Source organism: Jaculus jaculus, chromosome 9, assembly GCF_020740685.1.
Source record: "Jaculus jaculus isolate mJacJac1 chromosome 9, mJacJac1.mat.Y.cur, whole genome shotgun sequence".
Classification (NCBI taxonomy): Eukaryota; Metazoa; Chordata; class Mammalia; order Rodentia; family Dipodidae; genus Jaculus; species Jaculus jaculus.
The window spans coordinates 132714340-132741682 of record NC_059110.1 but is presented as its reverse complement, the minus strand read 5'-3'; the positions used below and the strand labels follow the sequence as shown (position 1 = coordinate 132741682).

The following is a 27343-nucleotide window of genomic DNA, read 5'->3' as shown; positions in this document are numbered from 1 at the left end:
AGCTCTCAGATCAAGGTGCCAGAAAAGGTTGGTTTTATCTTTTTCTTTTTCTTTTTTTTTTTCTTTTTGAGGTAAAGTCTCACTCTAGCCCAGGCTGACCTGGAATTCACTATGGAGTCTCAGGGTGGCCTTGAACTCACAGCGATCCTCCTACTTCTGCCTCCGAGTGCTGGGATTAAAGCCGTGTGCCCCCACACCGATCTTTTCTTTCTTTCTTTTTTCTTTTCTTTCTTTCTTTCTTTTTTTTTGGTAGTAGGGATTGAGCCTAGGGTCTCATACTTGCTAGGCATGTGCTCTATTACTCATTTACTCAGCAATTTCTCCAAGGCTTGCAAACGGCCAATTACTTACTGTGCCCTCACCTGGTATTTTCTGGTGCCGCACTATGGACCTAAGTTTTCTTGTAAGAACATAGGTTAGGCTTCTTTAGAGCTAGCATAATGACTTCATTTTAACTAACTTCCTTCCTTCCTTCCTTTCTTTTCTTTTAATAATTAATTAGAAGCTGGGTGTGGTGATGCATGCTTTTAATCCCAGCACTTGGGAAACAGGGATAGGAGGATCACCATGAGTTTGGGGCCACCCTGAAACTACATGTGAATTCCAGGTCAGCCTGGGTTAGAGTGAAACCTTACCTTGAACCCCCCCAAATTAATTAATTTGTTTGTATGGGTGTATGAGCACGCCTGCATGTCATGGTGTGTATGGGGAGGTCAGAGGACACCCTCGGGGTACTGGTCCCTCTCTTGTTATTTTTACTGCCAGGTCTGCTGATCCCCCAAGCTTAGGGTTTCTCCTGACTCCACGTCCTGTTGCTGTAGGCGCTTTGTGACTATAGGTGCCCGTGCCTCTTTTTGGCATCTGTCTTTATGAGGGCGCTGGGACCAAACTCTCGTAGGCAGGCTTGTGAAACAAGCACTTTCAACCACCTAGCCACTTTCCCAGCCCCAACTTAATAATTTCTTAAAAAAAAAAAAACCAAAAAACATTTTATTTATTTATTTGAGAGAGAGAGAGAGAGAGAGAGAGAGAGAGAGAGAGAGAATAGGTGCACCAGGGCCTTTAGCCACTGCAAACAAACTTCTGACATATGCACCACCTTGTGCAGCTGGCTTACGTAGGCTCTGGGGAATCAAACCTTGGTCCTTAGGCTTCACAGGCAAGTGACATAACCACTAAGCCATCTCTTCAGCTCACCTTAATCATTACTTTAAAGGCCCCATCTCTGAATACAAATCATGTTTTGGGGGCTCTAACCTTTGAATTTTGGGGAGTAGGATGCACCTGTCAGATGGCTGGCTCTGTCACAGACTCAGGTCCCATGAGGACTTTCTGTCTATCCTAAGAGACCTTCCTGACAATATGATTTGGAGCTGGGGCTTCCCATCCTGTTTAATGTCTTCTTAGCACTTAATTACAGCCGTGATCATCTTGTTCAGTTACCTGGTCAGGATGTGCTTTCCTCCATCCTGTGAGCAGAGGGGGACTGGCCAGTCCACCTACTGCCTGGCACATAGTAGGTGCTCCTAACTTGCTAAGCAACAGATGGTGCTTTGACAACTGGGAATGAACCAGTGTCATTGGGAAAACATCACCAGCTCAAGGCATGGCACAGTTCAGTTTATATGGTGTGTCCACATGAACTGGGATCTCTCCTCACTCAGATCCATCATTTATCACTACTTTCTTCTTTTAGTTTTCAGTGTGTGTGAATGTGTGTGGCATGTGTGTGTGCACGCACACTACAGCGTGTGCACGGAGGCCACAGGACAACTTTCTGGGTTTGTTCTTCACCTAATACCTTGTGGTTCACAGCTCTGTTCTCCAGGTGTGGTGGTTTGAATGTGAATGTGTGCTCCCCATAGACTCAGGTGTTTCATCCAAGCTTATAACTCGGGTCTCCGACCACCTGGCTAAGGAAGTGTTACTGGGGGGTGGATCCCGGGATCCAGTCCAAAGGTGTTCAGAGAGGTCTAAGCTCTGGCAGGGTCCCTGCTGGCTGCTTTTTGGTGTTTGCTGGCTGCTGGTGGTTTTTCTCTCTCCGCTTGTATGTATGAATAGGAGCCAGTTTCTTCTGCCATTGATGGAACATCTCCTGGATCTACAAACTTCAAATCAATCCCTTCCTCCCATAAAACTGTGTTTGGTTGGATGTTCATCCCAGCATCTTGGAACTGACTCCTACACCAGGCTGGCTGGCCTACCAGCTTCAGGGGAATGCTATGTCTGCCTCCCACCTCACCCCCAGTGTGCTGGGGTCACAGAAGCCCGCTGTGGCTCTGACTTTTTACGTGGCATCTGTGGTTCTGAACTCAGGAGCTCAGGCTTCTGTGGCAAGTGCTTTCTCATTGAGCCATCTTCCCCAGCAGTATTCTGCTTTCTTAATAAAGAAGCCAAGAGCCAGACCTTTAATCCCAGCACTCAGGAGGTAGAGGTAGGAGGATCGCCATGAGTTCGAGGACAGCCTGAGACGATATGTGAATTCTAGGTCAGCCTGGGCTAGAGCAAGACCCTACCTCGAAAACAAACAAAATAAAATAAAAAAAACCAAGACTCTGATTAACTTGAGGTCAGGTCATAGAGGTAGAACTTCAATGCTGATCTTTCTGTCTCCCAAAGAACAACTCTGTTCTCTCATTACAACACAGATCAACCAGGAATTCAATACAATCCAAACACTCCTTTCAGGCAACCTCCCGGGAGATCTCTGTGAGAGGCGAAACTCAATTTCCAGGAACTGGAAAAGAACTAGACGTCCTTCTGTTCTTATCGGAGGACTTCCCTCACTGAGGAACTACGTCCTTGGTGATGAATGGCTAACAGGAAGATGGACAGTTCCCTGTGGCCGCGGGGCCAGCTGGTGGTTACAAAAAGGGCTTTTGGGAAACTGTTCTATTTTCAGGGAGCATGAAGAACTGAAAACATCTGGATAACCTGCTTTCCAAGTTTTTTTTTTTTTTTTTGTCTTCAGTCAGCTTTATTGCCCCTTAGATTCACCTGGAGGTGTTTAGAAACCCTAGTACTTAGATTTTACCCACGACCAGTGAAATCAGCGTCCCTCAGAGTGGGGCAGAGGCATAGGATTGCTGAGTTTTCCAAGTGACTTCAAGATGCAACCAGGGTTAAGAATCATAAGTCCAGGGGCTGGAGAGATGGCTTAATGGTTAGGGCACTTGCCTTCAAAGCCAAACAACCTAGGTTCAATTCCCCAGGACCCTTATAAGCCAGATGCACAAGGTGGTGTATGCTTCTGGAGTTCGTTTGCAGTGGCTGTAAGCCCTGGCATGCCCACTCTCTCTCAAACAAATAAATAAAAATGTTTAATTAAAAAAAAAAGAATCACAGGTCTGGGGGTGGAAATATTGTAAGAGGCACAGGCTGGGACAGCATGCCTAGAGGCATTGCCTTTCCCCCCAAACTGACTGCTGCTCCCAAAATGCATAACCCACAACCCATGGGGAATACCAGCAACTGCAGTGAGGAGGGTCCCCAGCGGAATGGGGGCAGGAATGAGGGGGAAGAGGGTACCGACACATGATGCATACATACAAAATACATTGTTAATAATAAATAAATAGATATAAAATAAAATTGTGACATATTCATTAAAAAAAAAAAAAAGAATCACAGGTCTAGGGCCTGAGAAGATGGCTCAGAGATTAAAGACACTTGCCAGATGCAAAGTGGTGCACGCGTCTGGTGTTTGTGTGGAGCAGCAAGAGACCCTGCTGCTCCCATGCACCCACACAGGTATATAATTAAAAAAATAGAATGGCAGGTCTAGATTCCCACAGAGCGTGGGGACAGCACATTCTGTGTGTGTCCCACCAAAAGAACATGCGAGGCACAAGTAGACTGTCAAACTATGCTCATGCCCATTGGAAGAATTCAGTCTTCTAAAGAGGCCTGCGTCTTCCTTTGAGTCTGCACTGCTAGTTGACCAGCCTGTATCCAAGACCCATGCAACCCAACTCCCGAGTGCTGCAGGCAAGGGACCTAAGCAGTTAAAACTTCTCAAGGGAGTTGGATCTGGCGACACAGACCTGTAACCCTAGCAGTTGGGAGGTGAAGGCGGGAGCATCACCCTCGAGTTTCTGCTCTCCCTGGACTGCACGGCGAGATTTTGTGACAGACGACAGAAAGGCTTAGGTAAGCCTAGTGTACGACCAGGGCTGAGGATCACTGCTTTGTTTGGAAGAGGAGCCTGAGGCCAGACTGCCCCCATTAACCTCAGGGCACACGGGTCACCCGGCAGCAGATGTCATAGGCGCCGTCTCCCCTTTGGCTGAGTCAGGCAGTGCCAAGCACCGGCTCTCTGGGGTCCAGATTTATTATGGCCCTGGACAAGCGAACAGCACCTTGCCTTGGCATGGTGCCAACCTCTGCAGCACTAATTAAGGCCTAAATAATTCTCATCAGTATGTGCATAAGATAAATAGGCCTCAACTTAAGACAACTTCCCCATTGTATCCTGGCTAGTGTAATCACACTGTAAGTTTGCACAGTCATAAAATTTACTAGTTTTATTTTTAACGAGGAGAAGATATTTATATCTAGTCACCCTGCCACTATATATATATATTTTCTAACTAGAATTTTTGGAATATGTTAAGAATTTACTTATATGATAATTGATAATAGGATAACAGCATGTACTCTATTCAGCCACTAATCAATGTGATTATCACTAGAGTCTTTCAATTTAATTATTGCTTCTTATCATCACCCATTTCATTAAATTTTTGGCAGGTAGGGAAGGAAACGGTGTACGGAATAGATCACAGCGTGAAGGATAGCAGATGAGTGATAAGATTGCATGCCCAGAAAAGGCAGAGGTGAACCGACTTTATTAAATAACTTGGCAATGCAGCGAAATGAGTGAACTATCCACTGCCGGGCTGATTTCGAAACCATGCTGGCTCCCGCGCACTACACAGGACAGAGGAGCCAGCCAGCACAAGCCATTTGCTCAAGACTCTGGATCTGAAACCCTGGCTGGACAGAGCTGTCTCGTCATAATTGACAGTCCTAGATAAATGTGTCCATGTGTTCCGGAAGTATTAGCAAGCATGAGTGAAAACCGAGTCCTCCTTCTCTTCCTCCCTCAAACCGACTTTGAGCCTGCCGAAGGAGGAACCCTGCTGTTGATTTTATTTGTTTATTTGAGAGACAGAAAGACAGAGAGATACAGAAATAGGCAGGCAGAGAGAGAGAATGGGCACGTCAGGGCCTCCAGCCACTGCAAACGAACTCCAGACATGTGCGCCCCCTTGTTCATTTGGCTAGTGTGGATCCTGGGGAGTCGAACCTGGGTCCTTTGGCATTGCAGGCAAGCGCCTTAACTGCTAAGCCATCCCTCCAGCCCTGTTGATGATTTTAAATGAGAGAAGGGTGACTTGGTAAAGGATGATCATCAAGTGAAGACTGGGTTCTCTGGTCCACCGGTGGCCCCAGAAGGAAGACCTGGAGACCCAGAAGTAGAACTGGGTGGAGATTAAGGGAGGGATGTCAAGCCAAACCACATGTAGGGCCTCTCGGGAGAAGGTGACCGAGTGTGGACTTGAGCAAGGTGAGGGTCATGTTAGAGTAACGCAGCCCCTCAGGCACTGTCACGGTCAGCATGCCGGGGTGGAGCCAGACCAGGACATGGGCTGACATTTCTCCCAAAACTGGTGAACTGAGGTCAACAAGACACACAGCAGTGCACGGGATGCTGACTTGGCATGTCACAGACCTGGATCCTCACACTAAAGTCAGACTGACAGATATTTTAAAAAATACCTAGAGGGTTGGAGAGATGACAAAGCCTAAGGACCCTGGTTCGAGGCTTGATTCTCCAGGACCCACGTTAGCCAGATGCACAAGGGGGCGCATGCGTCTGGAGTTCGTTTGCAGTGGCTGGAGGCCCTGGCACACCTATTCTCTTTTTCTCTCTATCTGCCTCTTTCTCTTTCTCTGTGTCCGTTGCTTTCAAATAAATAAATAAAAATATACAAAAAATTTTTTTTTTTAAATACCTAGAAATTTAGAGGCTAGGGAGAGAGCTCAGTGAGTAAAGTGCTTGTCTCTAAAGCCATGAGGCCCTGAGTTGGAGCCCCAGGATCTGTGTGAGATACAGGGCATGGAGGCCTGTGCTGTAACCCCAGTTCTGGGGAGGTGGAGACAGGAGGACCCCAGAGGCTTGTTGGCCAGCTTAGCCCAGTTGGTGAGCTCCAGGCCAGCGAGAAAGCCTGCCTCAAAAAGAGGTGGACGGCGTTTCTGAGAAATAACACCAGAAGTTGTCCTCGGGCCTCCACATACAAGTACACACACATGTACATGCACACACATGTAAGGTTTGAAAGTTTTGATACATGATAATTGTACACACATCAGTGTACATAGACAAAAATGCACTGCCCAAATTTGCATAAGTAAGCAAATCCGTATTCAGTAAATAAATCTGTATTCAATATGTAAACCTATAATCAGTACGTAAATTTGTATTCAATATGTCAGATCAGATCAAGGTAATTGGCAGATCCATGACCCCCAACATTTATCATGTTACAGGGTTGGAACATTCAAAAGTATAACCTGATTTTTTTTCTCTTTTTTTGGTTTTTGTTTTTTTGAGGTAGGGTCTCGCTCTAGCCCAGGCTGACCTGGAACTCACTATATAGTCTCTGGGTGACCTCAAAGTCACGGTGCTCTTCCTACCTCTGCCTCATAAATGCTGAAATTAAAAGTGTGTGCCACCATGCCCAGCCTTAACCTGATATTCTAAATTCTTAGTTAAGTAGCAAAAAAATTAAAAAGTGCCACATTTCTGGGCGCCTAGGGGAAAGAATGTAGCACCTTCCAGAAAGAGATACAAGCTACAAAATGTAAACTGCAAGAGAACTCCAGATGCACACGCTCCCTTGTGCTAACGTGAGTCTGGGGGAATCGAACCTGGATCCCTTGGCCTTGCAGACAAACGCCTTAACTGCTGTCCCTCCAGCCCTGTACACTTCTTTTTGATCTGGTCTTGACATAGGCACAGTTTGGAAAGACAAATCCAAACAACAACAACAAGGAACAAATGGGGGCCGGGAGCTGGCACACTGGATAAAGCACTTGCTACAAGCATGCATGCCTGAGCTCGGATCCGCAGAACGCATGTGATATTGCAGCGCCAGCCTCTGTCCTTCCAGCAGGCCAACAGAGAGTAGCGAAGAGCACACAGGGAAACCTGCTGGGAGCTCAGGGGTTAGCGAGCCTGCACAACCAGAGAGGTAAATGATGAGGTACCCTGCCTCAATGTGGTATAAGCGTGCGACCAACGCTTGACAGTTGTCCTCTGACCTGCACGTGGGGGGACATGGATGCAGTGTCCACTCACACACAGAACAATGAACACGGGGCTGGACCGATGGCTTAGTGGTTAAGGCGCTTGCCTGTGAAGCCTAAGGACCTAGGTTCAATTTCTCAGGACCCACGTGAGCCAGATGCACAAAGTGGCCCCCATGTGTTTGGAGTCCATTTGTAGTGGCTGGAGGCCCTGGCATGCACCTGTCTCTCTCTCTCAATCTCAAGTAAATAGAATAAAATGAATTCCATGAGTTCCTTTCCTTTTTTTTGGGGGGGGGAGGGGTTTTGAGGTAGGGTCGCGATTTAGCCTAGGCTGACCTGGAATTCACTATGCAGTCTCAGGGTGGCCTCAAACTCATCACGATCCTCCTACCTCTGTCACCTGAGTGCTGGGATTAAAGGCGTGTGCCACCATACCTGGCTCTTCTTTCCTCTTTTTTGGTGTCTGTTTGTTTGTCTGTTTAATTTTACTTATTCATTTGAGAGTGACAGACAGAGAGAGAAAGAAGGAAAGAAGGAGAGAGAGAGAGAGAGAGAGAGAGAGAGAGAGAGAGAGGGAGAGAATGGGCACACCAGGGCCTCCAGCCACTGCAAACAAACTCCAGATGTGTGTGCCCCCTTGTGCATCTGGCTAACATGGGTCCTGGGGAATTGAGCCTCGAACTGGTATTCTTAGGCTTCACAGGCAAGTGCTTAACTGCTAAGCCGTCTCTTCAGCCCTCTCCTTTCCTTTTTTAAAGAAGAAAAAAGCCAACAATGCACATGCACTCATACAACACAACTCATGCACATGTTCCGTCCCTCCCCCCCCCCCCGCAAAAAATCCCCACGTCTTCCAATCATGGCAGGAAAAGCAGTTCTGGTGTCTAATCTTCACTGTTACTTCCCTAAAGTGCCCGGCTATGCCCACTTCACCATCCAGCAAGCAGCAATTGCTCCAAGTACACTGACGTATGGGAGGCAGTAAGGTCATTAACATTCATATGGGGAAGGTACATCATGCCTTGTTAAAAATAGCATACTGTATGACTCAACTTTGGAGAAACTGGCTAGAAAATAAATCATTAATGACCAACAATGTGAACTGAAATGCTAGTGACACTCATCTCTGAATCATGGGACTACTATTGGCTTCCTTTTCCTTTAAAAAAAAAATTAAAAAATTTAAAAAAAGATTTAAAAAGGTGTGGTGGTGCACACCTTTAATCCCAGCACTTGGGAGGCAGAGGTAGGAGGATGGCCATGAGTTCAAGACCACCCTGAGAATACATAGTGAAATCTAGGTCAGCCTGAGTTAGAGTGAGACCTTACCTTGAAAAACCAAAACCAATATATACATAATTTATTTGAAAGCAGAGAGAGAGAGCGAGCGAGAGAGAGAGAATGGGTGCACCAGGGTCTATAGCCATTGCAAATGAAGTCCAGTTGTATGCACCATTTTGTGCAGCTGGCTTGCATGGGTCCTGGGGAACTGAACCCAGGTTGTTAGGCTAGCAGTGAAGCACCTTAACTGCTGAGCCATTTCTCTGGCTCCTCCTTCTCCTTTTGCAGCTGTTTTTTTTTAAAAGCATATTTCTACTTCTTTTCTTCATTTATTCTTATTTATTTATGAGAGAGAGAGAGAATGGGTGCACCAGGACCTCTGGCCACTGCAATCAGACTCCAGATTTTACGAACCATCTTGTGTGCATGGGTCACCTTGTGCACCTGGCTTACCCGAGTTCCAGGGAGTCAACCTGGGTCCTTAGGCTCCACAGGGAAGTGCCTTAACCTCTAGGCCATTTCTCCAGCCCCATATTTCAACTTTTAATAACTGAGCATTAATTTCCCAATCAGAAGAAGTCATTATTTCGGGCTGGGAAGATGACTTAATGGTTAAAGGCACTTGCGTGCAAAGTCTGTCAGCTCAGGTTTAATTCCCCAAACACCCACATAAAGCTGGATGAAAAGAGAGGTACAAGCATCTGGAAGTCACTCGCTGCAAGAGCTATTGGTGTGCCCATGCACATGTGTGTGCATATACACACACTCACTCAAATAAACAAATATTTAAACAAGAAAGCTCATTATTTTACAAGGATTCAGATGTAACACTGTGTGATATTCTTAGGCATGGTGGTTTTGATGAAATTGGCCAGCAAAGTGCATTGATTTTAGGCTGTGGACAGTGTACGCATTTACTTTGGATAACCACCTTGGGGGAGGCTCACTGTGGGTTTTCTTTTCCTCCTCCCCTTCTCCTCCTCCTTCTTCTTTTGTTGTGTTTTTGTTTTTTTTCAAGGTAGGGTCTCACTCTAGCCCAGGCTGACCTGGAATTCACTATGTAGTCTCAGGTTGGCCTCAAACTCTTAGCAATCCTCCTACCTCTGCCTCCCGAGTGCTGGCATTAATCAGCCTGGCCTTTTCACTATGGGTTTTCTAACATAGTCAGAGGACAGAGGACAGTACCCCTGCCAGGGGCGTTCTCTCTGGAAAGTTCCGGGAACTCTGGAGTAGGCATATGGCTGTGACAACTGGTGGGGAGATCAACAAAGCAGCCAGGTTTTGAGATCTTGGGGGCACCAATCTGTTCTGAGTCTTTCGAAGCCAGAAACTTTTTTTTTTTTTCTAGAAAGATTCACAGTGTAAATACATTGGGTTTTGCTGGTTATGTGATCTTTATCGCACCCATTTACCTTAATGGTTGAGAAACAGTTGGGATAATTCCCAATGGATGGGCATGGCTATGTCTCCAAAAAGCTTCCTTTGGAAAGTTGTCAGTTTGCAACATCTGAAGAGCTCGAACTGCCCTCACATAGGAACCGAACAGGCTCCAGCCAGCTCAGTCCCCGTTAAACAGGCGGTGGGTCTTTATAGAAAGCACTGCTGATTCTTTTTTATTATTATTTTTTATTTCTTTGAGAGAGAAAGAGGGAGAGAAAGAGAGAAAACAGGCATGCTAGGGCCTTCAGCCACCACAGACAAATTCCAGATGCATTGCGCCAGCTTGTGCATCTGGCTTACATGGGTCCTGGAGAATTGAACCTGGGTCCTTCGGCTTTGCAGGCAAGTGTCTTAACCACTAAGGGATCTCTTCACACCAAGCACCACCAATTGTATGAGTTGATAGCTGGAGACTTCACAAACGGGGTGTGTGTGTCGGCGGGAGGGGGGGGAAGGCAGATAAACTATTAGTATATGATATGACACTTGAGCTTGCTTTTTGAGGCAGGGTTTCATTATGTAGCCCAGGATGCCCTCAAACTGAAAGATCCTCCTCCCTCAGTCTCCTGAGTTCTGGAATTACAGGCATGTACCATTATACCCAGCAAGTCTGTATTGTTATTCCCATCCAACTGGCTCATCCAATGGCCTGTAAATACTCGGCACTCCCTTGCTGAATGAATGAATGGCTCCTTTCACGGAGCTGTTATGAAGCAGATTTTGGGTGTCACCTCTTGGGACCCACTTAAGCTCACGCAGTCAGACACTCCACCTTGACTGAGACCTTCTGTGCTTCTGGGATTGGGGAGAATAGCCCGAACAAAGAGCCAGGCAACAAAAAAAGTGTCCCAGGGCCTCTGATGTTCACTTGCTCCACAGTAGCCAAGAGTACACACTGCAAGCTTGTCTGTCCCACAAATACCACCATACCCGCTAGAGAAATTTGGTCCTACTCAGGGCAGAAACTTTCTAGAAACTTTTAGAAGATGCCAACACAAAGAACCACACAATAGGCCTGGTCAAAGTGATCCATTCTGCAGTGTTTTTTAAATAGATCTTCTCAGTAACTTTTTTGTTTTTGACGTAGGGTCTCACGCTAGCCCAGAATGACTTGGAATTCACTATGTAGTCTCAGGCTGGCCTTGAACTCACAATGATCCTCCTACCTAGGCTTCCCAAGTGCTGGGATTAAAGGTGTGTGCCACCATGTTAGGTGGCTGGTTTTTGTTTTGAATATTTTTTTAAAATTTATTTATTTATTTGAGAGACAGAAAGAGGGAGGGAGAGAATGGGCACACCAGGGCCTCCAGCCACTGGAAATGAACTCCAGACACATGCACCACTTTATGCATCTGGCTTTATGTGGGTACTGGGGAATTGAACTCTGGTCTTTAGGTTTTGCAGGCAACACCTTAACTGCTGAGCAATCTCTCCAGCCCTTAATATTTTTTATTTATCTATCGGACAGACAGAGAGAAAGTATGGGGGCTGTAGGCCTTCTGACACTGCGCACAAACTCCAGACGCATGCATCACATCGCTTCTAGCATCTGGCTTTATGTCGTACTGGGGATTTGAACCTAGGGTGTCAGGCTTTGCAAGCAGTGTCCTTAACCACTGAGCCATCTCTCTAGCCCTCTTTTTTTTTTTTTTTGAGGTATGGTCTCATTCTAGCTCAAGCTCACTATGTAGTCTTAGGATGGTCTCGAACTCTCTGTGATCCTCCTACCTCTGCCTCCCAAGTGCTGGGATTAAAGGCTGCGCCGCCCTGCCTGGCCCTCACTGACTATTTTTAAATTTCTTTTTCTTTTGAAAAAAATTATTTTAGTATTTTATTTTTTATTTATTTGACAGAGAAAGAGGGAGAGAGAGAGAGGGAATGTTTTTAAACAATGGTATTGGGCTGGAGAGATGACTTAGCAGTTAAAGCATTTGCCTACAAAGCCAAAGGAGCCAGGTTCAAGTCCCCAAGACCCACGTAAGCCAGTTGCACAAGGTGGTGCATGCATCTGGAGTTCATTTGCAAAGGCTGAAGGGCCCTGGTGCGCCCATTCTCTCTCTCCCCCTCTCTACCTCTTTCTCTCTCTCTCTTAAATAAACAAATAAACAATGGTGTTTGTGTTCTTATGTCTTGCTTGGTGGCACCTTGCTACCTTCACAATCCCGGCAGCCTGTCTTGTACCCACCCCTTTGGTTCAGATAGCCCCACACGAGTCAGCTTGTCATCAAACTCTCTCTTACCAAGTTGACCCAGTCCTGATGTTCCTCACTCTCTACAAGCACCAAACATGTCAACAAGGCGGCAATGAATTCTCGTAGGTTCAAGTCCAGCCTGTTTTCCTCACAGGACTGGTGGAACCTAGGGCCCCATCACCAGTGAGAACCTGGGTGATACCGAAGCACTCACTCCATGAGGAGGGAGCTTAGAATCAGATGGCCAGACAGGAAGGATGGGGAGGGGGTGGTCAAAGCCAGGTCAGAAGGTGTATTTTCAGCAATGTTAATAAGCAAAGTATTTGACTGAATTTTGTAAGAATCGGAATGGCTGCTGAGGTAAACATTTTGCAGAGATCCCCCTGATTTCCAGGTAGTACTTGAGTTTAAGTGCATAAACATGTGAATACATAGTCAGGCCATGTGGTACGTACACAGATATTTGAACCTTGAACCTTGTGCTTCGACCTTCCAAGGGCTAAGATTACAGGCAGGCATCACAGTTCTGAGCAGACAGGAGTCGTCACTGAGAAGGTATTTGCCCAGTGCTGTAGTCAGAAGCCAAATCCTGAGGGTGGGAAGGGGTATCCTGGCATTGCCTTCCCCCGAGACTGACTGGTGCATTCATGACCCCATGGGGAATACCAAGAACCGCACTGAGGGGCCCCTCAGGGAAAAGGGATATAAGAGTATAACCAGATGAGAATATGACCAATGTGTGATTTGTTCATACAATAAAGTTCATAGTTTTAAAAAAGTAATAAAAATTCAAAATTAAGAAACCAAGCTGGGCATGATGGCACGTGACTGCAGCATTTAGGAGGCAGAGGTAGGAGGATGGCCATGAGTTGAGGCCACCCTGAGACTACAGAGTGAATCCAGGTCAGCCTGAGCTGGAAATTCCGGTCATCCTCCCCACCCCAGACATGAAGTCTCCAATCACAGAGACGCCCATAGAAAGGACCGAGGAGAAGGAAGAAAAGCTGCCCCACAAGCCAGTCCGAGGCCAAGTCCCGGGAAATGAGCCTTGGAGGGTCAAAGGCCCAGACTTCTCTACGTCATGGGTGCCCGGGGCTGGGCGGAGCGCTGAGCGCCAGCGGGGAGCCGCGCCGGAGCCAGGGTACTCACGCTGTCGTTGCTGCCTTTGTTGTCCTCATACTTGGTTTCTATGTGGATGGAGAATTTCGGCAGAAAGGAGCACTAGGGAGAAAAAGCAGACTTTGATTAGCACTGTGTTGTCTCTGGTCACACTCTAGGTTTGCTGAGCTCCCTGGGTTCCTGGGGACCCCACCTTCACTTTAATGGAAATCAGCATGTAAAATTAGAGACATGGCACGGTGAAGCTTAGAGTCAGCAGTTACTCAAGTCAGACAGAGCTGATGTTAGATAAGTCATTTTTGGAACTCCAGGTATTAAAACATAAGTTACTGGCCTGGAGAGATGGCTCAGCGGTGAAGGTGCTTGGCTGCAAAGCCTAAGGATCCAGGTTCAGTTCCCCAGGACCCACGTAAAGCCAGATGCACGAGGTGGCGCATGCATCTGGAGTTCATTTGCAGTGGCCAGAGGCCCTGGTGCATCCATTTCCTCTCTCTCTCTCTCTGCCTCTCTTTCTTGCAAATAAATAAATAATATAAAAATAGATCATTATCTAAGCATGGTGTGGCGAAGGCATATGGGGGCTGGTGAGATGGCTCAGCAGTTAAAGACGCTTGCTTGCAAAGCCTATCAGCCTGTGTTCTACTCCCCAGCATCACACACACACACACACACACACACAAATAAATAATAATAAATAAAATGACATGCATAAAAATATAGTGCCCAGAGGCGGAGGTAACAGCTCACTGGTAGAGTGTTTCAAGCCCTGTGTTCATCTCTGAGTGAACGTGCAACGTGATGAGCGTGAGGCTGGGGGGCCTGACCAGAAAAGGCAGCCGCCCTCCATAACTACGCGAGGGACAGAGGCCTCAAAAGCAGCGCTGCCTTAATGTCTCAGTCCTGTCTCATGTCTCCCGTAGATTTAAAAGGTGAAGAAGTCTGCAAAGAGGGTTCTGCTGGATCTTGATGAATGTTGGTGTAACGGCCCTCCTGCTGGCAGTTAGCAGGACATTACCTTTCTTGGCCACCAGAGATGGGACTGAAAGCTAATGGGCAAAATGACCCAGTGACTCCACTGCGAAGCGGCAGGTGTGGGAGCAACGAGACGTGGCTTGCTCTGGCCACAGTCACAAGAGGCTGGGTCCTCTACACACTTGTCCATATGCTCTCTGCATCTGGCATCTTCCGAGTGCTTTCAAGGTCTTACGTATTTGGAAAAGACCCCAAGGGGTAAACAGTGTTACCAACCCATCTTTCAAGATGAGGAATGGAGGTGCCGAGAGGTTAGGTCAACAGTCCCCAGTCACGAGTAGCTGTGAGTCCCAGAACTAACACTGAAGGCTAAGTGGCTTGCTCCCAGTGTCCATGTTCTTGGCCACAACCCCAGTGGTTCTTAAAGTGGGGTGTCTATTCCAGCAGCAGCACCCCAACTTACTAGAAAGGCAAAGTCTCAGGATGCTGAGGTGGCTCGGTAGATAAAGCGCTCGCCGCATGGGCATGAGGCCCTGAGTTCAGTTCTCCAGAACCCACACCAAACCTGGGCATGGCAGTGTGCACCCCGAATGCCAGCACTGGGGAGGCCGAGGCAGGAGTATCCTTGGGGTTGTTGGCTAGCTAACTAGTCTACCCAAGGCAGTAAACTCTGGCTGCAGTGAGAGATCTCTTCTCAAAAAAGTGGTGTAGAAGGCTGGGAAGATGGCTTAGCAAGGTGCTTGCTTGAAAAGCCCGGCCGTCTGGGTTCAATTTCCCAGCACCCATGTAGAGCATCTGGAGCTTGTTTGCAGTATCAAGAGGCCCTGGTGCGCCCATGCTCATTCCCTCTCTCTCAAATAAGTAAATAAAAATATTTCTTTTTAAAACGAGGTAGGTGGGCTGGGCAGATGGCTTCGCTGTTATGGCACTTGCCTGCAAAGCCTAAGGTCCCAGGTTTGATTCTCCAGAGCCTGCGTAAGCCAGCTGCACAGGGTGGTGCATGTGCCTGCAGTTGATTTGTGGTGGCTAAAGGCCTTGGCATGACCATTCTCTCTCTCTCTCCTTCCCCCTCTCTCTATCTCAAATACATAAAAATAAAAACAACAACAGTAAAGGAGGTAGAGGGAACTGGAGAGATGGCTTAGTGGTTAAGGTGCTTGCCTGTGAAGCCAGAGGACCCAGGTTTGATTCTCCAGTACCCATGTAAGCCAGATACACAGGATGGCGCATGCATCTGGAGTTTGTTTGCAGTGGCTGGAGGCCCTGGGAGCAATTATTCTCTCTCTCCCCCTCCCTTCTTTCTCTCTCTCCCAAATAAATAAATAAATAATATATCTACACACACACACACACACACACACACACACACACACACATACTTTTTTTTAAAAATGAGGTGGAGCTGTCAACCTCTGGCTTCCACAAGTAGATGCACATATATTAACAAGTACCCACACAGACATGTGCGCCCATACACATATGGACAGATATAAACACATACAAGCATACCACAGGCACACAATAGGAACAACAACAACAACAAAAAGACACGCAACGTCCTGTCTCTCCCAAAGAACAACTGAGTTTTGAAAACCTGGAGGTGGAATCCAGCAACCGAATTTTCCCAAGTGGGTGCACGCTTCCGCAGAAAAGCCAGCTCACCGCCCCACCCGATGGGAGGGAAGCGGAGATGGCGCCATCTAACACCAGCCGGAGGTGGTTTGAATGTAAAATGGGCCCCATAGCTTCATATGCTTATGAATAAGCCTCCTGCTTACGCCCCGGCTGGTGAGACCTTTTCCAGGTAGAGTCTTGTTGGAGAAGGAGTGTCAATGGGGGTGGACCTTGGGGTTCATTAGTCCAGCCCCACTGGGTGTTCAGAGCTAGCTCACTCTTCCTGCTTCCTCCCAGCTGATGTGACACCCTGCTGCCTGTTTTTGCCAAGTTTCCCCTGCGACGATGAGAAGTCCCCTCAAAAATGTAAGCTGAAATAAACCCTTTCCCTCCATAAGCGGCTTCTGGTTCGGTGTCTTGTTCCAGAAATGAGAGGGCAACGGCTACACAACATCTACAGACGCCGCTCTGAGCTCATGGGATCCAGCCCCCACCATGACCACACTGCCCTTTTGGCTCAAGCCAAGACCCCCAGGGGCATGGGTACAAGAAGGTGGAGGCCTTGGACGTGCCATGGCTAATTCTTCTAGCAACACATGCCAGTATGCACCTGGCACACACCCGTCTGCAGCCGAGGGAAGCAGGCGGTCGGAGCCGTGACTAAGGCAGTGCGGAAACAATCAATCGCGGTAATTGCCTCGAGGAGACCGAGGACCTGCGATTACTCATCAACACCTTCCCGCCGTTTCCTCTCCAACCTTGCACTTGGTAACTGCTGCCCTCGCACCCACTTCCAGGGACTCCCAAGGAGGGGCCGGTCATCTCGGATCACGACCCCAAGGGACTCAGAGCCCCCAGCGGGGCTTTGATTGACTCATGAGCATGGAGACATGTCCTTGCAAAGAGACCTTCTTAAAGGTAACGAGCTTTCAGGGAAATCAATTTTGTACTTTTTAAACCATAATTCATCTGACGGTCAATCCGGTCAGTGGCGTGAGAGAAGAGGCTGATTGATGCAGGGTGTGAGTGGGTCTCAGGTGACATAGAAAACCGCGTGGGCTTTCTGTTTGTGTGGTTTTATTTTATTTAATTTCTTAGATTACTTATTTATGAGACAGATAGAGAGAACACTAGTCTGTTGCTGCTGCAAACAAGCGGGGCGTGGTGGTGCACACCTTTCGTCCCAGCACTGGGGAGGTGGAGGTAGGAGGATCACTGTGAGTTCAAGGCCAGCCTGACACACTACATGGTGAATTCCAGGTCAGCCTAGGCTAGAATGAGACCCTGCCTCAAACAAACAAAAAACCCTCACCCATCTACCTTTATGATTGTAGGTGGCTGGGGAATTAAACCTAAGCTGGTAGGCTTTGCAAGCAAGCACCTTTAATTACTGAACTATCTCCCCAGCCCCCCCCCCATGCCACTGTTTTTCACTTGAATCTTTAAACCATTTGCTAGGTCAAACAAATTTTAGAGTTTGGGCCTCAAACCTAAATATGAAATCCAAATATGAAGTCCAAAACTCCCATGCAAATTGGCAGTTTTTTTTTTAATTTTTTATTTATTTATTTGAGAGCGACAGACATAGAGAGAAAGACAGATAGAGGGAGAGAGAGAATGGGCGCGCCAGGGCTTCCAGCCTCTGCAAACGAACTCCAGACGCGTGCGCCCCCTTGTGCATCTGGCTAACGTGGGACCTGGGAAAGCAAGCCTCGAACCGGGGTCCTTAGGCTTCACAGGCAAGCGCTCAACCACTAAGCCATCTCTCCAGCCCAGCAGTTTTTTTTTTTAATATGGGCCTCTGTGTGTGTGTGGGGGGCACATACACCTTGGTGTGTGCAAAAGTCAGAGGCCAACCTCTCCTTCCACCTTCTTTCTTGTTGCTTTGTTGCTGTGTGCGCACCAGCTTGATGGATCAGGAGCTCCCTGATTCCCCTCCTGGCTCCTCCTCCCATTCCCCGGGGCATGTTGGGATCACAGAACTGTGCCATTCTGTGTCCTGCTTTACATGGGCGCTGGGGGATTGAACTAGGGACAGCAGGATTGCAAGTAAACAACCCTAACCACTAAGCCATCTCGCCAGCCCCAGGCGTTGCCATTTTTGAGTGGAGGGCTAAGATTATTTTCCTATTAGAACGATAACTTTACTGCAAGGTGGAGGATGCACCCGCCTTCAGCCAGGCCACCAGAGGCCTGGGGGTGAGCTCTTCTGAGGCAGATAGGGTGGGGCTGGAAAGCCCTGTGAGATATCTGGTGGCTGGTCCTCAGAGTCCTGTGCATGTGTCTAGTTAAAAACCAAAAGTCTGGGTGTCTCCAGGCACTTTAGAGCTGTCATTAAACTTTCTTCTCTGTGAGGTGTTCATCTCAAGATCAACTTCTCCTTGCCCCACGCAGGCTGAAACCCAGCCTCACTTAAGGAAAAAAAAAAAAACAACACAAAAAAAAACCCAGAGATTTTTCTCTTGGCTTTGAAGTTGAGGGCCAGGTGGCTGGGATGAGTGGTGAGCATCTGGTGGCTAAGGGGACAGCCAACTGAGAAGGGGGAATAAATCCTACCTCCACAGGGAAGCACAGACGTGAGGCTGGCAGACGACGGCAGCCCCGGATGCAGTGGGAGTCTTGAGGCTAACATACCAACTTCAACATGCACAGGAGCTCAGCCAGCCTGGGCCTCAACTCCTGCCCTTGAAGACAGCGAGATGATAATTTTTTAAGTTACATATATATATATATTTTTTTTCTATGTGTTTAAATTAGAATGATGAGGAAAGGTATAATAAAACTTTGTTTTTCTTTTTGAGGTAGAGTCTCACTTTTAGCCTAGACTGAACTCACTGCAACTCCGGGCTGGCCTTGAATTCATAACCCTACCTCTGTGCCCCAAGTGCTGGGATTAAAGGCATGCACCACCATATCCAGCCTAATATATCTTTTTAAAAATAATATTTTATTTTATTTTGTTTATTTAAGAGAGAAAGAGACAGATAGAGACATACACAAAGAGAGAGACAGAGACAGAGAGAATGGGTGCTCCACGGTCTCCAGCTACTGCAAATGAACTGTAGATGCATGTGCCACCCTGTGCTTCTGGCTTATGAGGGTCCTGGGGAATTGAACCTGGGTCCTTTGGTTTTCTAGGGAAGCGCCTTAATGGCTAAGCCATCCCTGTAGCCCATAGCCTAATATATGTTTATGAAATAGTCATCTTGACATGAACATTTGAGGGAGATTGCTGCCAAAAAGGCTTTCCAGCTAGCAGAGGGTGTGTGTGTATGTGTGTGTGTGTGCACATTTGTGCATGTGTGTGCACGTGTGTCAGCATGTGCACGTACACACATGCACACAAACGTGTGCCAGAGGACATCCTTGGGTTCTATTTTTCAGACACCAGCCACCTTATTTATGTATTAATTTATTTATTTGAGAGAGTCAGAGAGAGAGAGAGAAAGAGAGAGGAGAGAGAGAGAATGGGCATGCCAGGGTCTCCAGGCACTGCAAACAAACTCCAGATGCATGTGCCACCTTGTGCCTCTGGCTTACATGGGTCCTGGGGAATTGAACCAGGGTCCTTTGGTTTTGCAGGCAAACACTTAAACTTCTCAGACATCTGTCCAGTCCACCAGTCACCTTTTTGGAGACAGGGTCTCTTGCTGGCTTGGAACCCACCAAATAGGCCCGACTGGCTGGCTAGGGAAGCCAGGCTCCACCTCCTCGGCACTGAGGTTGTAAATGCACATCATCATGTCTGGCTTGTCCGTTTGTTGGTGTAGTTTCTGAGGCAGGATCCTGACCTGGGCTCTGGCAGTGCTAGGACTGAAGGTGTGTGCACCATGCCCGACATTGTTTTTTTCTTCTAAATGTGGGTTCTGGGAATTGAACTCAGGTCCTCATGCTTGCAAGACAAGCACTTTGCTGACTGAGCAATCTCTCCAGGCTTTGCATTTCTTGTTTTTTTTAATCTTGCTGAGCTTGTGGAAATTTTGTCACATGGCAATAGAAAAGCAAACAACACCCAACTTGGTAACTGTTCCTCTTGCAGGTCATTGGTGCGGTCAAGTTCGCACTGCTGGAAGAAATCACCCGACCAAGAGCAGCTTGTGGGGGGAAAAAGGTTTATTTTGGCTTACAGGCCAAGGGGGAAGCTCCATGATGGCAGGGGGAAACGATGGCATGAGCAGAGGGTGGACATCACCCCCTGGCCTACATAAGGTGGACAATAGCAACAGGAGAATGTGCCAAATACTGGCAAGGGGAAACTGGCTATAACACCCATAAGCCTGCCCCCAACGTAAGCCTGCCCCCAACAACACTGTCTCCGGGAGGTGTTAATTCCCAACTCCCCATCAGCAGGGAACTTAGCATTCAGAATACATACTTTATGGGGGCCACTTGAATCCAACCACCACATCACCCATTTGACAACCATGTGTTAAGAGCTCGTTTTACAGTGTGGGCACCAGGGCATGGGAACCTCTACTCTTCCTAAATTGTCATTGCACCCATGAGCTGACCTGTCTCATCTGTGGCCAGTGCTGACTGCCCTGATATTTACTAGCAACTGACCCCAGGAAGCTTGTCACACACTTGGAGGTGTGTGCCTGATCCACACACAGGAAAGATAGGGGTGCAGTAGGAAGAAAAGAAAAGAAAAGAAAAAAAAATTCAGGTTTTGGAGTTAAATAGACTTGAGTTCAAGCCCCAGATCTCTTCTCCCAAAGTTTGTGATTTTGGAAGGGAAACAAAGAAGAGGGGGGAAATCATACAACTATTTCTCATCCACAACTCCCTGCAAGGCCCAGGGAGTAGGGGAAGAAGGAATCTAAGAGCTGGAGAGCAGGGAGGAAGGCTGTGGAGCTCTTGCCATGTTGCCTGGCTCTAACACCGTCACCGCACTCAGGAACGCACAGCAGCTGCAGTTACCTGCATAAGACTTACACAAGATTGGGGGGCCAGTCAACATTCTACCATGGATGGGAGAAGGCTCATAAGACCCCACCTTTCCCTGAGGAGCTTGGCCGTTTTAATGGGTGCTCGGGGACGGGATTCATTCTCATCAATGCTGTATCCCTTAGTATGCTGGGATGGGCAAGAAAGGGGTTCAGGGGCTGGGGAGATGGCTCAGCAGTTAGGTACTTACTTGCAAAGCCTGCTGAACCAGGTGTGATTCCCCAGTACCCACGTAAAGCTAGATACACAAAGTGGCGTATGTATCTGGAGTTTGTTTGCAGTGGCAAAAGGTCCTGGCACACATATATTCTCTCTCCAAGTAAATGTATATATGTGTACGTATATATGTGTGTGTGTATTTTTTAAAATAAGGGGGCTGGAGAGATGGCTTAGTGGTTCAGACGTTTGCCTGCAAAGCCAAAGGACCCAGGTTTGATTCCCCAGGACCCATGTAAGCCAGATGCACAGGATGGCGCATGCACCTGGAGTTCGTCTGCAGTCTCTGGATGCCCTGGTGCGCCTATTCTCTCTCTCTGCCTCTCTCCCTTATCCTCTCTCGGTCTTTTTCTTTCTTTCAAATAAAAAAAAAATAAAAATATTAAAAAAAATAAGGGATTTAGCAGGACCAGGGACAGGATAAGAAAGGGCAACAGAGAATCTATATGATCAAAATGCAATATATGAGTATGACATTGTCAAAGAGTAAATAAAAAGTATTTCTTTCATGATGCCCAGGGTTTGTTGCACCATCCATCTGTGAAAAAGAGCAGCAGAGTCATGAAGAAATCAGGATGGTGGGACAAAAGCCACCTTCGACGCATTTCTGATTGTGCGGCTTAGACCCTCCCAAGTAGGTAGACTTTCATGGATGTGGCTGCCACCTGCTTCCCACCGTCACCAGCTCCCTTTGTGTGGTGTATCGGTACATCTTTAATTAGCCTTCTATCCCAATGGAATCTACCAGAATAAACCTGCTATTGAAAAGTGATCACTGGGTACCTGCTAAATCTTCAGCACTCAGACTGAACACGCAGAGGGGGATGGCTTCGTTGAACACTGAAATGAGTCTATTTGGGGCTTTTGGAAGTGATGAGGGAGGGGGGAAGCGACGTGAGGCGTCTGGGCTTCTGCAAGAATAATTTCCAGACACACGCCCTCCCAGGTTCAGCTTCGGGCAACGAAAGCAGTGTACGCACAACGCGACGGAGAGCTGCGCTCCCAATTCACTACAGACACGCTTGGGGGGTGGGGGAGATGAAAGAGCTATTTTTGGTCCTGTGATTGATTAGGGTTGCTATAGTGATAAGAAATGCTTAAGAGAACAAAACTAAATGTAAGCAGAGAGAAAGAGGTAAGCGCACAAGGAATTTCAGAGTCAGTATGAGTGGTGCAGGAAGCCCTTGCGGAGGGTGCCACGCTGTGCAGGGAGAGGAGCTGGTGGCCAGGGGGACAAGCCAGGACCCTGACCTTCGGAAGCAGAGAGGAACAAAACTTCTGAGAGAAAGCACAGATGCACTTTGAAGACTGTCATTATCGCCATCCAGGGATATGATACTCCCATAGCAAATAGCCCACAGCCAAATGGTGCTACTTTCTGGTGTAAAATAAAAAAACTATTCTCCATAACAATGCATTTCTAAAGTCTGTTTAACAATGCTTCATCTGCCCATCACATTCCAGATTCTAGGGGGCTGGGGAGAAGGCTTAGGGGGGTAAACTACTTACTATGTAAAGCATGAGTTTGGATCCCCAGCACCTATGTAGAATGCCAGGCATGTACCTGTGATCTCAGCACTGGCGAGGCAGAGACAGAAGGCCCCCCAGCTTCTCTGGCTACCTAGTCTAGCAGCTACAGTGAGCCCCAGGTTCAGCAAGAGACCCTATCTCAAAAAATGAGGTAGAGTGTAATTGAGGAAATCACCCTCCCGCCCCCCACATGCGCTCACATAAATATGAACTAGGATACACACATGCAATCAAGAAGAAAACCCAAAAGATTTCAAGTCTCTCTCCTAATGATTTCCTTCAAGAAAGTTGGTGGAGTGCTGGTGCCCACCTCCAAACTTGGAGTTGAGTTTTCCTTTGTTTTATTTACTTTTTGTTGTTGTTTTGTTTTTTTGTTTTTTCCAAGTAGGGTCTCGCTCTAGCCCAGGTTGATCTGGAACTCACTATGTAGTCTCAGGATGGCCTTGAACTCATGGCGACCATCCTACCACTGCCGCCCAAGTGCTGGATTAAAGGTGTGCACCACCACGCCCGTCTGATTTATTTACTTTTAAAAAGTATATTTTATTTATTTATTTGAGAGAAAGAAGGAGAGAGAGAAAGAGAGAGAGAGAGGATGGGTGGGCCAGGGCATCTCGCCACTACAAATGAACTCCAGATGCATGTGCTCCCTTGTGCATCTGGCTTACGTGGGTCCTGGGGAATCAAACCTGTGTCCTTAGGCTCCGCAGGCAAACGCCTTAACAGCTAAGCCATCTCTTCAACCCTGATTTATTTATTTATTTATTTTTATTCATTTAGGAACACCTGATGCTTGTGCCACTTTGTGAGTCGGGCTTTAGGTGGGTGCTGGGGAGTGGAACCAAAGTGGGCCCAGCAGGCTTTTGAGCAAGTGCCTTTAACCCTAAGCCATCTTCCCCAGCCCTTGTTCTATGTTTTGAATTGTTTCATTCAGAGACCAGGCACAGAGAACAGGCTTAATATCTGGGAGGCTCTGGGTTCCATCGCCCGTATGAAAGCAGCCTTATTCACCACGGACGCATTTCATGGATACAGCTTAGTAGCTCTTATCATGTTCACAGTGGTGCAACCATTGCCAAAGCCTAACCCTGGTGCATCTTCATCATCCCCACCCAGCCCTGTGGCCCTTAGCACTACCGTCCTGCTCAGGTCTCCCCTCAGCACCGCCTGAGAGCCGCTGCCCCTCCCTCCGCCACCGGGATTTGCTGGCTCGGCATCGACGGGATCCTACTACATGCGCCTTTGTGTGGGTTTAGCTTCTTTCAGCTGACATAAAGGACCAGTACCCCACTCCCCTATCTGGCTCAGGATCGCTCCACTGTATGGACAGACCCCACGAACTGTAGCCACTCATTAACGACGGTCTCACTATTTAGCCCAGTCTGGACCTGTGATCCTCCTGCCTTTGCCTCCTGAGTCCTGGGATTACAGGTGTGTGCCATCACATGTGCTCTGTCCATCCATCTATCGTCTACCATCTAATCTATGTATCTATTTACCCGTTTATCCATTTTGCATTGCTAGGGCCTTATGCACACGCACCAAGCACTCTGCTGTTGCGCTTCACTCCCAGTCCCCAATCACTGTTTTGTTTTTGTTTTTTTCCCTTTGGTTTTTCAAGGTAGGGTTTCACTCTAGCTCAGGCCAACCTGGAATTGACTATGTAGTCTCAGGGTGGCCTCAAACGTCGACCTCTGTCTCTGGAGTGCTGGGATTAAAGGCATGTGCCACCATGCCTGGCTCCAATCACTTCTTTTTGTTTGGTTTTCTGAGGTAGGGTCTCATCTAGCCCAGGCTGACCTGGAATTCACTATGTAGTCTCAGGGTGGCCTCAAACTCTCGGTGATTCTCCTACCTCTGCCTCCCGAGTGTTGGGATTAACGGTGCGCACCACCACGCCCGGCTCCCAGTCACTTTTTGTTGAATGAATTGCTGCACTGGTGACCCAGCCCTGCCTGAGTATGTTATTTCACACCCTAATTTCTCTCTCTCTCTTTCTGGTTTTTAGAGGTAGGGTGTCACCTAGCTGGTGAACCATGGCTGGTCTAGAACTCACTATGGAGACCATGCCGGTCTCCAACTTGCAGTGACCCCTCTGCTTTGGCTTCCTGGGTGCTGGACTACATATTACTTAGATTCACCATGTCCAACCTTGGGAGCTAGGTCTAGAGTTCCTTCTCCCTTTCTTAAGCTTCATCACGCCAGGACCCCTTGCCACTGCAAAAAGACACCAGACCAGACCTTGCACCACTTTCTGGGTCCAGCTTACGTGGGTGGCTGGGGAATTGAACCTAGGCTAGCAGACTTTGCAAGTAAGTGCCTTTAAACACTAAGCCACCTCCCCAGGCCCGTTCATCAGGACATTTTTTATCTTTCCATGTTGACAGAAGTCCAGCCCATGCATAGAAGGCAAGATATAAACTTCTCTGCCATGTGGCGGCGTCCACCGGCCCGCCATCCTCTCGTCATGCGGGCAGAAATGCAATGGAAGTGAGGGGAGACCTTTGGGATCCTGGGCTCTGATGGCCAAGTAGGAACTCTCTGTAGATGTGGTCTATGGGCACACTGAACCAGAAGTTGGGGGGGGGGGTTGCAAAGAAGTTAATTTCAGTGTGCAGAATTCAAGTGGAGAAGACAGGAAAAGAATTCTTCAGCTACAAGGAGAGGGAGAGATAGCACTGCATAGGAATCAAGTAAGGGCTGAGGATGAATCAGAGAGTGACTTCCCAAATATAAACTGCACAGGAGGAAGCACGTGTCCGAAAATGGTGGAGGGTGGGAGGAAGTAAGCAAGGCAGGCAGAGTGCTGAAGAGCAGCCGGAAGCAGCTGCCTGTGTCCCAGGCCTCAGCAAGGAAATAAAGGCTCGAGGGCCAGCAGCCCGCGGCTCTGTTCATTCATTAGTTCAGCCATTGATGGAGCCCCACCGCCCTCTCATGCACTGGAGCACCAACCGCTGGAGAAGCCCGGCCAGGAGGGAGCCCGAGCCGAGCACATGAATGAGAGTGTGGTTTCTGAATGGGGAGTGAGCTGCCATTGGCACTTCTGGGCAAATGGAGCACAAGGAAATTACACTGAGCTTCATGCAATCTGGAGCTAGACCTGAAGAGGCAGAAATAAGCAGGGGTGCCAGTGAATACTGATAACTACACACCATGATGGCAAGGCAGGGATTTAAAGAGACGGGCTGACCACCTCCCTTAAACCTGTATTGTGAGCCGGGCATGGTGGCGCACGCCTTTAATCCCAGCACTCGGGAGGCAGAGGTAGGAGGATCGCTGTGAGTTCATGGCCGCCCTGAGACTACATAGTGAATTCCAGGTCAGCCTGAACTAGAGTGAAACCCTAGCTCAAACAAACAAACAAACAAACAAACAAACAACAAAAAAAACGTATTGTGGAGAGATGGCTTAGCAGTTAAGTACTTGCTTGTGAAGCCTAAGGACCCCGGTTCGAGGCTCAATTTCCCAGGACCCACATAAGCCAGATGCACAAGGGGGCGCATGCGTCTGGAGTTCATTTGCAGTGGTTTGAGGCCCTGGCGTGACTATTCTCTCTCTCTCTCTCTATCTGCCTTTTTCTCTGTCTGTCACTCTCAAATAAATAAATAAAAAGGAACAAAAAAATTAAAAATAAAAAAACCTCTCTGGGTAGTAAAGATGTGTGCTGTCTGGGTTCCAAGCAGTTTAGAGACTGCAAAGGTTCAAAGAGAAGGGGTGACTTCCATTCACTTTAGTGATCAAATGTGCTACCCTACTATACCAATGATCACAAATGTTGGGTTTTATTCTTTAGTGCATGCCTGTGTACTGAGTGTGTGGGTGTGCATGTGTTGGTGGAAGCTAGAGGACAACCTCAGGTCTCATATGTGTGTGTGTGTGTAATTTTTTTTGAGACTGGGTCTGTCCTGGATTTCACCAGTTAGGCTAGATGGGCTGGTCACTGAGCTTCACTGCTCCCTGACCCAGTGTGCCCGCCGCTCCCTGATTCGCCAGTGAGTTCGCCGCTCCCTGATTCACCAGTGTATTCTACTACAAAACTTCTAATATGGTTCACTCTCTAACATGCCCCTGCTTCTCTGTCCTTCACCACTTGTTTTGAGTCAGGGTGTTCCTATATAGCTGTAGTACTTACTTTGCCTCACTGTGACAAAATGCCTGATGGAAAAAACTTATAGGAAGCAAGAATTATTGTGGCTCTCATCTGTTGGGCATTCACTCAATCATGGTGGGTGGGGTAGCTTGAATGGGTGTCCCTCAATATATTCTGAGTTTATAACTTGTGCCTGGTTTGGAAGTTCATTGCAGCGATGTTGAAAGCTGACTGACTACTATAGCTGAGAAGGCTCAGCCCAGCAGGTTAGTCCATGGCAGTGGGAGTGTGTGATGGAGTGTGTTCACATCACGATGGATCAGAAAACAGAGAGAGGTTATGCCAGGGGCTGGGTGTAACCCCAGTGGCCCATTTCCAACCCCCCCTCCCACCAGGTTGTGGTTTGACAGCCTCCCACAATAATGGCACCGGCTGGGGAATAAACATTCAAAACATGAGCCTGTGGAAATCGTTTCAGACTCAAATCACAAGCAAGCCAGTCTGCGCTCAAACTCCTAGTTCCCCAACCACAGTCCCTTGAGCACTGGGATTGTAGGTGTGGGCCACCATGGTGGGCATACAGTCCCATTCCTAAAAATGGTTGGGGGGGGGGGTTCTTTTTAGGTGT

At 47.8% G+C, this 27343-nt stretch overlaps 1 protein-coding gene across 2 annotated transcripts in view; it reads right to left on the bottom strand.

The window, feature by feature from the left end:
* Pitpnc1 (phosphatidylinositol transfer protein cytoplasmic 1) overlaps positions 1 to 27343 on the bottom strand; it is a 334848-nt gene that overhangs the window by 116069 nt on the left and 191436 nt on the right. For both annotated transcript variants that reach the window (XM_045158271.1, XM_004655123.3), the window contains exon 5: positions 13377 to 13448. In XM_045158271.1, the coding sequence (XP_045014206.1) occupies positions 13377 to 13448 (72 nt within the window). The remainder of the gene's footprint in view (positions 1 to 13376; positions 13449 to 27343) is intronic.